Genomic DNA, 12500 nt, shown 5'->3' on the forward strand with positions numbered 1-12500 from the left:
CGGAGACGCGGAGAATTTTTTTAACGAAAGGTGTCCTAGGTTATCTCAACTAAGTCAAGAGATTATTAAGGTTACCTTCATAATCTCTTGACTTAGTCCATTAACCTTATATATCTGATTCCTTTTGAAAATCGGAAATTACGAATTCGCAAATCCTTAATCAACCTCACAACTCTGTTTTCTTAATCTCCAGGTGTGAGTGGAATCAGCCAATCTACGTGATCCGGAACTTTTCACGGCACATATCAATGCTGGAACCCGACCAAATTTGTTCTTCTTAGATGGTAAAATATCCGGATCACGTCAAATAAACATTGAAAGCGCCAGTGGTTTCTTAACAGCTTGTCGTCAAATTGATTATTTAGAGCTTGAATTTAAGGTAAGTGCGGAATATGAACGCACTACTGAATATACTTTACCAAAGGACTTCTGATCACCAGGTCCTTAATTTAAGAACACTTTTAGCGAACTTTTTTCCTTTTCTTTAAGTCTTCCTTACATTCGGAAGTATCGAAAACGCCATGCCTTTTTGCTGTTGTACCACGAGGAAGTGAGTGCCTTGCCAGAGGCAAGAGGCACTGGAATTCTCTTATGGGTCTTTGAGTAAATAAGGGGAAGGTGAATTCTCTAAAAGGACATCTGCCGATGGTTAAGCTTTCGTCTTCTCGGACAAGAGAAATAAACTGAACTTACGGTCTCTGTAACGCAGTTGTTCATAAACACTCTAGAGCAATGCCGAGGATAATCCGCAAACTGTTTGCAAAGGCAAGTTAGCTAGTGGTGTCGGCGTTGTGATCTAGCTGAGCACTATACGTGTACCATCTAGCAGAGCAAAACCCATCTTCTGTTATAGACTTGCGAGAATTCCGCATTGTCATCCCAACCTTGTATAAGTTAATGGCCTATAAATTATAAATTATGAAATAATGGCCTTAGCTACTTAGTGACCGGTCTGGTTTTTATAGATTTCCGAAAAGCTTTTGATGTGATTGATAATGAACTTTTTCTAAAAGTCCATATACGGTGCTCCTCCTTCTTCTGTTAATTGCGTGGTTCAAATCCTACCTGTCTGAGAGGAAGCAGTTTATTTCATTAGCGAAAAATACGTCTGAACAGTTGACGGTAAAGCAAGGTGTGCCCCAACGGTCAACTTTAGGTCCGTTGCTTTTCCTTTTGTTCGTCAACGATATGCCTCTTCACGTTCAAAACTGAGTCAACTATGGACATTTATGCAGACGATACCACCTTGTCTTCGAGTTCAAACTGGAAAACCATACAATCATTCAATCAAACATTGACACTAGATCTGTGTAAAGTAGAGAGATGGGCCAGAGAAAACAAAATGTGGACTTACTTTTCATAAGCTTTCGAGCTCTCCTGAGCTCTTGGTCACACGAATGGTGTTGTTGGTGACGTCATCCTCGGAAGTAGGCGGGGAATTCTGCATTGTCATCCCAACCTTGTCTTGGTCACCAGTCATGTGACCAAGAGCTCAAGAGATCTCGAAAGCTTATGAAAAGTAAGTCCACAAAATATCTGGGGTATTCAAGTTTATGCTTTGCCTACTATCATATTCCCGGATAGATGAATCTTCACAGTACTAAAATGTACATGAATATACAGAAAACAAAAGCTTTGTTGGTAACGGGGAAGCGTCTACGGAAGCGCATGGTTCAAGTTTCAGGAAAACTGGAAGTAAAAACGGATAACGCAGAAATTGAAAACGTTGTAAACCATAAACTTCTTGGTATTATCATCGATGAAGATCTCACTTATCAAGTGCATGTTGACGAACTTTGCAATAAACTTTCTAAGCGACTTGGCCTCTTACGCCATATTAGCCCCCCATATTCAACCCCATCAAGATCAAAGTACAATTGCAATTAAATGCAAATTACAAAATTGATGCGTTTGACAAGTTTAGTGCACATGATGCAAGTGTCACCAATTTATCACATCACAAATATGTAGGCATTTGTTTTTGTGATTGTGCTGACAGTTTTCAGTTTTGATGAAATCTGTCGCGATTTTACGGTTCTGTTGTTTTGCGGTTACAAATGGACTACTGTGTAATGTCCTTCTCTTTTACGGCGGTTAAGGTGCATATGCCAGCTTCTGTAGTACTCTTGTAAGATTGTCACAACAAGTGAGGGTCAGTGATTAGGGCGCCTGCTTTGAGATCCGGAAATCCCGGGTTCGGGACTACTTGAATTTGATACTAGTAGTCCCTGGTTCAACTTCTATGGTGGTTGGTGCACTTGTAAATATCCCCCCACCCCTCCGGGCCGGGAGCCCCCATATAAGAAGGGGAGGGATGCTCGTCGGAGATTTTAAATTAAACCCCTAAAGGACACCAATCTGGGCGTGGCCCAGGCTTTTTTGACACCTAAAAGAGACCATGTTAAAACACAGAGAAATGAAAAATACAGTGACTTTTAATGATGGCAAAGAAATTATCATCTAATACTTTCACCTACGTGAAGAAATATAACGGATTTGTGTAAATATACACTTATATTTGTTCGCACGCAATCCTAAGGGATTGCCAAGCCAGCTGATTTGGGATTCTTAAAACTTGTTGTGTTCTGTTCTTTCGTTTCATTGGCCATGAAAAGCCCACTGTGAGAAAATAGTACTTATCCTCGAATCGAAGAAAATAGAAAAACTGACAAGCTATCGTGTCCTTTTTCGTGAACGTCCTATCCCCGGAATGGTGCTTTTTAACTGCGCTGTCCAAAGTTCATTCTTAAGCTTATACACGTCTAGTCAGAATAACAGGTCATGAAAGCTTGAGGGGAAAAAAAGACATATTTGTAATATAAACATGTCTCGGCAGTTATATGTCAAACAACACAAAGTTAATTGTTGTCAAGTTTTTTGTTTTATCAGTGGCATTTTGTGTACTTATTAATACCTCAAATCTGTCTAAACATGTCACTAACTAAGAAAGTAGTATCTCCTTTTCTTAGCTCCTAGCAGCGATGTTGAGGTGTATACGCAGATAACCATATTTATAAAGGCAACTAAATCCAGTAGGCAACCCTATGAAACGCTTTAGAAGAATCCATTCCTTTTATTGTCATCGACACAAAGTATATGCAACGCTCACGGAACTCTTCATAAGTCCTTTATAATAAAGACTATAATTTGTAAGGTTAAACCAGTTGCAAAACGGTACCAGCCGTTACTAAGATACAATGACATAAAATACAATGAAATAAAATAATCGTTGCCATCATAATGATTATCGTAAGGAAAACGAAGAAGAAGAAGAAACAGACTGTAGATTGCACAGTTAATTCAAAAGCTTTATGATGTGCTGTCTGTGTCCTTTATACTCAATCCGATCCTGATAGGTTCTCACTGTTTCCAGTCACAGGATTCTCCTGCAAAAATCAAGATCTAGAAATTAAAATTATGGACCTTTACGTAACCGATGCCATATTGGTATTTGGATAATTTGTATAAATTCACTGACCTCAGGTGTCATCCCAGAAAAAAAAAAGTGAATTCTCAATACAAGAATTAACCCAGATGTCTAAAACCTCTCCAAAACGAAAGGATTATAACAAATTCCTTCACGGTCAGAAAATTGTAATTAACATCCAGCATTTTTGTAACCTTAATTCGGACTGGATATTTTCCTAAAATTTCATTAGTTCTTTTTTGCGGCTCTCACCTTTTTCTTCTTTTTCTCCCGGATATCCCGGTTTCCTTTTAATCCCACGGAATCCTCAAGCTCGTCTTTACTACTTTCCCGGGGGCCCTGATTCACCTAAAACACATTGAACGTTTTACTCAGAACATAGAAGGACTATTGCTGATGCATAGACGACATAACAATAAGTAAGGTTGGCACAATCGGTTAGTGCGGGGCCTTGCCTTGGTGCAGCAGGTCCGGGTTTTCATTTCCGGAACTCACATCCTTGCTTGCACCTCTTCTAACATGAGCGCACCCGTCGACTAACGGTTTGTCAGTTGAGTTACTGTTACGAGGTATCGACGTTAGAAATGGTTACTTTACTTGACTTTTATGAGAAGCTTGATAGTATTCCTCAAACGCTCTATGCCGTGAAGTTTTATTTTAAACTATCCGCAACTGCGCTTTAGGGAATAAACGCTTTAATAAATACGAAAAAGTTTCCATGTTATGGGGGAAGGGTGAGGTGTCCTTTTGTATGCCTTCTTGCTTCTGGGCGAATTAATTAAATAAAAATAAATAAATAAAGAAATAAAGAAATAAATAAAACAATAATAGTAAATAATCACCAAAGGGGCATTTGAGCCATCGAGCCAATTAAGATTAAATTAAAACAGGTTAAAAATGAGCCTATTTTCTTATTAAGAAATAAAGGAATCCCAAAGGAATAAATCAATGGGTTGCTTCACTGACCGACTGACTGTCTCGGGGAGTTTAGCTGGCATAAACTTGATCGTAATCTGCTGAAAAAGGGAATCTCGGTTTGTGCAATTTGTTCACTTTGAATTAAGCGGAAGAAAATGTAAGAATATTTTTAGCTAACTCAAGTTGGTCCGTATGATTGGAGATAAAAACCTTTTTGCTTCGTCGTTTAGCCAATGTATACTTAAGACCTTGAGTACACTTTCTCCCAATAGGGCTTTCATAACTAGCCAACAGAGTAATCTCTGGTTACTATTTAGGAGAAGGATCAGCCTCGGTTAGACCATTGGCTGCATTTTTGTCTTCGCGAGTGGTCAGGAATACGAATCCACCAAGCTTTGTACAAAAAAACAAACAAACAAAAAACAAACAAAAAAAAAACAAAAAAAAAAACAAAAAGGCATCTGGCTGTCTTTTTTCGGGTTGTAAAGGTAATCACATGGTTTCGATAGCAATTTGGACTAAATGAAGATAAATAAATATTTAAAAAGACTAACACAATTTGACGAGTCTGAAGGGCGAGTGCAATTTGTCTGAAACAAATTTACGAGTGCTCATTTATTCCAAATTACACCGGAATAAAGGGGATTACCTGTTAATAAGACACGAGTAAAAAAATCGGTAGAGATTATCCTAATTTTGCAGAAGCAACGGGCACAAAACACGCAATCTGGGAAATGTTGTGCCATTCCAGGGCTCGTGTTTGATCTGTGAGTTTCTTCCATCTTTGCTTGATTATGTTCTGAATTACTGAATTACATTTTTTTTCTTTGTGTATGATTAGGTTTCCAACTACATAGATATTTTTTGGGTAATTTCGATATATAAAAACTGCGAATAATCAATTGCCTTTGTTTTGGTGTGTCAACACTTGCCTTTTCCTCTATCACGTCAGGGATCTCATTTGGGGCCAGTAGCTCCGTGATCTCCGTTTCGTCCTTGTTTCCTTGCATGGCCACGCGGATTCCAGATTCTCCTTTAGCTCCTGGTATTCCATTTTTCCCATCTACACCAGTCATTCCTTGTGCCAGTCCCCGCCTGCCTTTTGGACCTCGCCGGTCTGGCGATCGCTTTACATGTACTTTGCCTGGAGCTCCAATCACAGCAAAGAAACGCCCTTGTTTCCCTAGTTCTTTCCGGATATTTTCTAAAGCGAGACAACAGCAGGTTGTTAGTGACTTCTCTGCTTGCCGTTCTGGAATCTTATTCAGGAACGCTACTGGTTACCGTACTGGTAAGCGACACTTCCCCAAACTGATACATGAGGATGTTCACTTAAAAGCCGGATAACGTTACCCGGCAGGTATCAAGAAATGGTCTACTGCAGTGGCTCAACTTTTTACTCACATTTCCAAACAAACCCCTATTGTTCTGTTGCGTGCTCAGGCGATTGAGCGGAAAATTGACGAGAGTTAATTTTAATATTCGCAAAAATTGTTTGTATGTTTGATATACTAGACACGGTAAAGTTAAAAGTACGCACACACTAAAAAGGCCTCAGGAAAGAATGGAGTAACGTTTCCCTAATTCTTTTCATTATCATGCCTGTAATTCTTTAGTGCCTTAGTGCCCTTTCTAAGTTTTCAAACAGGTAAAAGTTACAAAATACGATCAAAACTTTCCTGTGATTCCAAGAACATTATTTATTTAGCTTCGTGCAAGAAATGTCGCCTTCAATACATTGGTTCTTCAACAACTGACTTTCGAGTTAGATTTCGCAACCATAAGTCTGCTATGGTTACTAAGAAAAAGACTTGTGAGGTAGCAGTACATTTCAACAAAACACCACATGATTTAAGCGACTTCTCATTCCAATGTATTGATCAAGTGCAGGAGACTGTCAACAACTCATGCAGCATCGAGAAACTTCTGGGTTCCGAGTGAGTTATTATTGCGTATCTCTACAGTTATTAGATGCAAGCACTGCTTCAAGCTCCTTCGGTATTCTACACTACATCTGACGACTCGTCAGTTTCACACCGTGAAAATGCTGGTTATTTTGTATAAAGCAACTTCGTTTGTTTCTCATTAACCTCCTAAGAAATGCACTCTAAATCTTGTTTATGGCAAAAGCAGGCGTACAGGTGTGAGGGTTAAAGTTGGTTTACGGTGTCTTCACTATCGTCTGTTTCTTCTTTCTTGTAATAGGCGTGGAATATATAGATCAGCTAAGTGGCATTGCTTATGAACCTGAATAAAACTGAAGTACCCTTGATACCGAAGGCGCTAAGATATGCGTCCATCAAGTAAGGTGCTTAGTAAGGAGTACTTCACGACTAATTCAACAGGCGCGCAGACGTATACAACATAACTGTATGGAAATGTAGAACGCACTTGTAACATTTTGCTCATTCATTGAATGTACAGACTCGCCGTTTTACCTGGCTCCATATTTACAGAGGGAAAAGGAAAAAGGATATAGGCCTCTAGGTCTAGACTCCATCTTCAGAGGTGGCGGGAGAATCGAAGTAAGATAGTTACACTGGAGTACCGGGCTTCCAGTGATCGGAATTATCAGATTTCTTACCTGGAGTGTTATCTTTGTTTGCCGTGTTCTGACAACCAGCTGGGTAGTTTGCCGTGGCCTTCACTTGTTCAGCCTCTTGCCAGAGCTCCAGCTCTTTGACTTGCCGTTCAACGTATAAATTCCGTATGAACAGAACGACAGTCAAACAACTGCCAAAAAAAGACAAAATGCAGAATAGCAGAAGGAGAGTCTGTCCAGGGCCTTCCATTGCTGTACGTCTTTGGAGCTGGGTCAATTGCTAGTATGACGGACTGAACCCTTTTTTAACTTGACTTTTATACTTGATCTTCAGACTATTAAATTGCACTGTCTAAAATCAGATTTATTTGAACATATTGCTGAAAGCGGAAAACACATTTCATTGATTCTAAGTGCTGAATTACTAGAAAGAACTGACGTATTAAAGCAGATTAAGATATGTTACAATTTTGACAGAAAAAAAAAATTGGAAACATAAAAACTTAGAAAATAATAAATTTTGGTCCGGCCGCTAGAAGATTCTCTATTTTTTTCTTTTTTTTCCCTTTTTTCTTTTCATTTTTTTTTCTCTTCTGAATGGGCCGGAAATGTTGCGTCAGAGTAGGGCGTAGGGGTCGCTGCGCTAATTTTCTATTTTCATCCGTTAATTAATATAAGTGATTAGATCAGCTCAGACAACAGGGAATGATTGAGACAATTAGAATTAAATGAAGGAAATCAGGAAATGCTTATTTTTGACCCCACGGCCTATACGAGTATCAAAGCGATGCTCTTAACAACAAAACGTAATTGTAACTGTCTGATCATAATTGCGTTAAACGAAAACTTTCCAAGCGGACGTCCGCAGGGAAGTTTGTCTTACTGTACATGGTGAATAAATCAATTGATGCACAGCTGCTTTCTAATTCACTGTCGTCTAAGTGCACTTGATACATCTGTTGCATGGATTTATAGCAACCAGCAGAAAACATGCTGATTACTCCCTCGTTGGGGTTCTACAATTGACTTGTCAATTTACGCCGGCAGCTGATTGCATCGTCGAGGCATGTTTACTCATGAAATCAATCAATCGCTGAAGGAAATGTCCACACGATTATATGGGGATTTACCCTGGTTCCGTCATCGTTATGACAAAACAATTTCTCAACGAATGGTTGAGCGAAGGGTGATACGAGCAACTCGGTCAGACTTGACACTCTTTTCGAAGTGTTTGCAGGCAAACGGGGTAAAGGAAAGAGTTTTTGTGAGATGGAGTTTAACGTTCTTATCCGAGAATTGATACCAAAGAGCTTTATCATTTGTGTATGTCGTTACAGAGGGGATTTGAGACCCAGGCGTGCCTGATTGATGCTCGCTTCAAATTAATTAACTCTTCACTAGTTGCAATAAAAATAACGTTACTAAAATCCCATGTTTCCCGCTTTCCCAAAAACGAAGTCGGAAAGCTCCGACGTATATTACTCGGAAAAATATGCAAGTTCTTCTAAAAACGGAACGATTTTTCAGAGAATAGAAGAGTGTTTTGGGAGCCATGCATCATAAACTTGCTTCGGGTGGAAAAATGGTCCCTCGACATGGAATTTTCCGGCGTCTGAAATTGTGACGAACGAGACCGAAAATTCAGTACTTAAACATCTTGAAGCCTCAGCCGACTGACGCAAGGCTCTCCCTACAGTGAACCTAGTATTACTAACACTTCGCCTTCTTCTAGAAACCAACTTAAGTTCAGAAATGAGCCATTCGTTCTATAAAGGGACAAAACCCTAAATTAACTAATTGGTAACAGTTTTTATCACTGCTTTGGAAGTTCCTGATTCTGTGCAGGTTATTAACTTTGAATGAATTTTGCTAAAAAAATAATTAATCATTTTGTAATTTATTGGGGGACAGATGGTCTCTCTTGTTAATGTTTACTCCAGGCGTTTCAGTGATGCAACTTATTTTCATCACTGAGGACTCGTATCCTCCAACGCAGACGTCCTTAGGGTTTCGTCACGCATTTCCTCCCCCACGTGGGGAGGGGAGTGGGAGGCTACGAGTCCTCTTGAAAATCGGGAAATATGAATGCAGATATCCTTCATCAGCCGCACAGCTCTATTATCTTAACCCTGAAGGTTTGAGTGGAGTAAGCCAGTATTATACATGTCATACGTGATGCGGAACTCTCAGAAAAAAACAAATCGCCCATCAATGCTGAAATCTGGCCAAATATGTTCACCATATCATGTCGAATAGATGTTTAAAGCATTACTTAATGATGTTTCCGGTACAACTTGTCATCAATTTCATTGAAAGCTTTAATTTAACCTTACTTGGAATTTGAACCTACTGCTGAATATACTTTACGAGAGCACTTTAGATTTCTTGCTCTCAGGTTATCTAAAGAAGCTATACATCTTGCGGGAGTGAGTGTGTCGCCTTAGGGGGATAAATACTCTCAAGGGTCTCTTAGTAAATAAGGAGACGGTCATCCCTTTGAAAGTACATTTGCAAGCAGTTCAACTTTGAGTCTTCTCGGGCAAGGGAAAATGAACTGAACTTATTGCCTCTGGACAGCTGTTCATAAACATTGTGTGGCAATGCAATGTCGTGAATAATCCACACACTGTTTTTTGGCTTAGTGACCTAGCAATGTCATGATTTCCCAATGGCTATTGCAATATAAAACAATATTGCCAGCGGCAAAACAACGGATGCACCCAACTCATCAGTACAGGCCGGAGAGAGAGCAATTTTAGTATAAGTAAAATAACGATAAAAGAAAAGTGACACTGTATTAATAGGTGAACTGAGGACAATTAACTCAAATACTCGGAAACGTTGTCTCATATTAGCAACACGATACACTGAAGAACAAATCAATTTGTAGTCATACAACACGAATGTTAACAAAGTTTCAGGCTCCAATCGCAGGAAAAAATAGGACGTTCATCTTCAGACCCCTTTGTTTCGGATGCGAACGGATAAGTTGTGCATTTGTCCGGCACCGTGGACGACAAAGTTGATATTTTCGCCTTCCACCATCGTTGACGATCTTGGTTTCCAAACCACCTACGACGAGCCTTTACCAAAAATTGTCAGTTCCTGACATCACAAAAGGTATCCAAATTAAAGGTCACGAAAGTAATTGATTAATTAAGTTCATTAAGCGATCATGAGCGGGCTACGAGAGCACTTGCAAAAGTATGCTTAAGATCCGGCGTGTGTCCTTCGAGATATCTACAATGGCGTTACGTACGTTCTACAATAAGGGCAAAAAAATCTCTAACTAGACTGATTCGAACTGTTACGGTAAAGAGATAAGGAATGATGGATTTTTTCATGTTTATACCTTCTTTTACTTATTTTTCTTTCTTTCCACAATAAAAGAAACTACAAATCGTATTTACACCCATACACTTCTGTAAGTTAACACTAAAATAATCCTCAAAAAGAAAGAAAAGAAAATGTCATAGCTGTATTTAGCGCTGCCGCACTAACTAGGGACAGCAAACTGTACAGATATCAAATCCAATCAAACCATACCAAATCTTGTTTTTCAGTAGAGAGGAAAACCGGTGTAGCCGGAGAAAAACCACCGCTCGGAGCAGAGTAGATAGATAACCAACAAACTAAACCCACGTACGGACGCCGAGTCTGGGAGTATTCGAGTGCTCTCACCACTGCGCTATATAGTTATTTGCCACAATTCTAAATTCGTCAATTTTTAAATTCTTCACATAAAATTTCATCTAAGTAAGGTTTCTTCTCGATGTCTTTGCAAGTATATATAAGCATTTCTTAGGCAAGAATACCGTTAGGCGAGACTTGTATTCATTTGGTAAATTTGTCATTCACCGTGGAACGGAGTCTTCGAACGTATCCAGTAAATAAAATTCGCTGGTTTCAGAATTATCGCTTTGTCTTGTGTTAGCTATGGAATTACTTGTTTTCATTATAAACTAACTGAGATCGACATCTACCAAATGCGTGCAAAAAATTATTTATAGATGTTAGTACGTGAGAGAATGCCCCTGAGGCCCCGGTATTTGTTGAGAAAGGGCATTGGTATTTTCGATTTTTCGGAATCCAATTTTTTGCGCCAAAAAAATTCATTTTTTCGGTTTTAGTGTCTGTTGCGGTTTGTGGTTTTCCCAGTTTTAGCATTTTTTAATCACCGGTTTCCGGCTGTTGGCGATTGTGTGTGTCAGCTGTGCGCACATTCTACAACATTGCTGCCATTTCGTGTGAATTATACTTAGGCACCAGGGCCCGGTTTTTCAAAAGCCAATTAACGCTAATCCCAGATTAAAAATTAACTAAGGAGTTTATTTCTCTACTCCCAAGTGCTGTTCAACGCTGATATTCGGCAAAACTTTACATTAGAGGGAATCAATCTAAAAAAAAAAAACAAAAATAAGCAAAATAAATTTTCACCAAAAAGCAGAAAACAAGAAACAAAAATTTACGCTAATCCTGGATTAAGTTAATCGGCTTTCGAACAGCCGGGCCCAGAAACAGGCTCAATTACAAGTTCGCGTGCTACACGAATTGATACAAAATTAGTTCGATTACGGTTTCATAAACTCGGTTTTGATAGTTTTGTTACAGTTTTCGGTTTTGATCAAGAGTACAGCGGTTTTTCGGTCCTGAGTGTTTTTTTTTTTCGGTGCCATGGATCAAAGAAGCATGCAAAAAGTGAAATGTGCGTCCTTGACAATGAGTTTGCTTAAATGGGCAAATTGTTTGTTTGTTATTTGTTTAAGCAGGTTGAAGTTTTGGCAGCTATTCAGCTGATGTGGACCTACTATACCCACCCAACCATATACACACAGAGGACAGCCACAACACCGGGAACTTCATCCCCTACTCTTCTCGAATAGTGTGTGGGTTCTTTAACGTCCCACAGGGAATTAATGAACATGGAAGTCATTTGACGCGCCATCAGTTTTGATAAAGATGAGAGGTGCGTTTGAGTTTCCTCACCCCCTAAAATTTTGGCCATGACTAGATTACCTGTCCTTGGCACTAAGTTTTAATACGGCGAGTTGGCCAGGGAAAGGAGTACAGTCAACTCCCGCCTTGCGGACTCCTCGCTATTACGGACACCCCGCTATTACGGACAGTAGCTAAATCCCCGGCGAAAGTTACAGACGTTTGACTGAAATAAACTCCCGCTATTACGGACTCTCGCTATTACGGACTTACGGACACTTTATTCGGTCCCAACGTCACAGTTTTATTGTTTTCTCTCTCGTTATAGCGGACACCGAGCAGCATCTTGGAAAATTTGCACACATATCAAGTCTATTTTTGCTACTTTTTTGATTCATAGAGGCCTGGGGAGTATGTAGCCTGCGAACGCAGACGTATTTCCGGCGGTCGCTTTTCGGGGGAGAGAAACGACCGCCGGAAATACGTCTGCGTTCGCAGGCTAGGGAGTATGAGGTTGCTAATGAATTTAGTCTCCTTGGCGACAAAGTGGGGGAAGTTGCAATTCAAAGGAGAAGTACACAGAGCCTATTGGAACGATATTTCAAGGCAATGTGATAGCTGATGCAATCATTAGCTGATGTTCAGGTTTTTCCTTGAATTATTATTTTTTAGAAATGT

General features: G+C 39.6%; 1 protein-coding gene and 1 long non-coding RNA gene across 4 annotated transcripts in view; both read right to left on the minus strand.

The window, feature by feature from the left end:
• LOC138033056 (uncharacterized) overlaps positions 1-1403 on the minus strand; it is a 10765-nt gene extending 9362 nt beyond the window's left edge. Inside the window, exons 1-2 of the long non-coding RNA XR_011128558.1 lie at positions 1355-1403; positions 1066-1263 (exon numbers count right to left, since the gene is read on the minus strand). This is a non-coding gene — a long non-coding RNA (uncharacterized lncRNA). The remainder of the gene's footprint in view (positions 1-1065; positions 1264-1354) is intronic.
• Positions 1404-2434: 1031 nt separating this feature from the next.
• The window catches only part of LOC138033054 (uncharacterized), a 51560-nt gene continuing 41494 nt past the window's right edge, over positions 2435-12500 (minus strand). For 2 of the 3 annotated variants that reach the window (XM_068880796.1, XM_068880799.1), the window contains exons 2-5: positions 6930-7078; positions 5278-5549; positions 3680-3775; positions 2435-3386 (exon numbers count right to left, since the gene is read on the minus strand). In XM_068880796.1, coding sequence (XP_068736897.1) covers positions 3339-3386; positions 3680-3775; positions 5278-5549; positions 6930-7078 — 565 coding nt within the window. In that variant the 3' untranslated portion in view covers positions 2435-3338. Of the gene's footprint in view, positions 3387-3679; positions 3776-5277; positions 5550-6929; positions 7266-12500 lie in introns of those variants that run through there. The other variant, XM_068880798.1, reaches the window with a different exon arrangement.

Source organism: Montipora capricornis, chromosome 14, assembly GCF_036669925.1.
Source record: "Montipora capricornis isolate CH-2021 chromosome 14, ASM3666992v2, whole genome shotgun sequence".
Taxonomy (NCBI): domain Eukaryota; kingdom Metazoa; phylum Cnidaria; class Anthozoa; order Scleractinia; family Acroporidae; genus Montipora; species Montipora capricornis.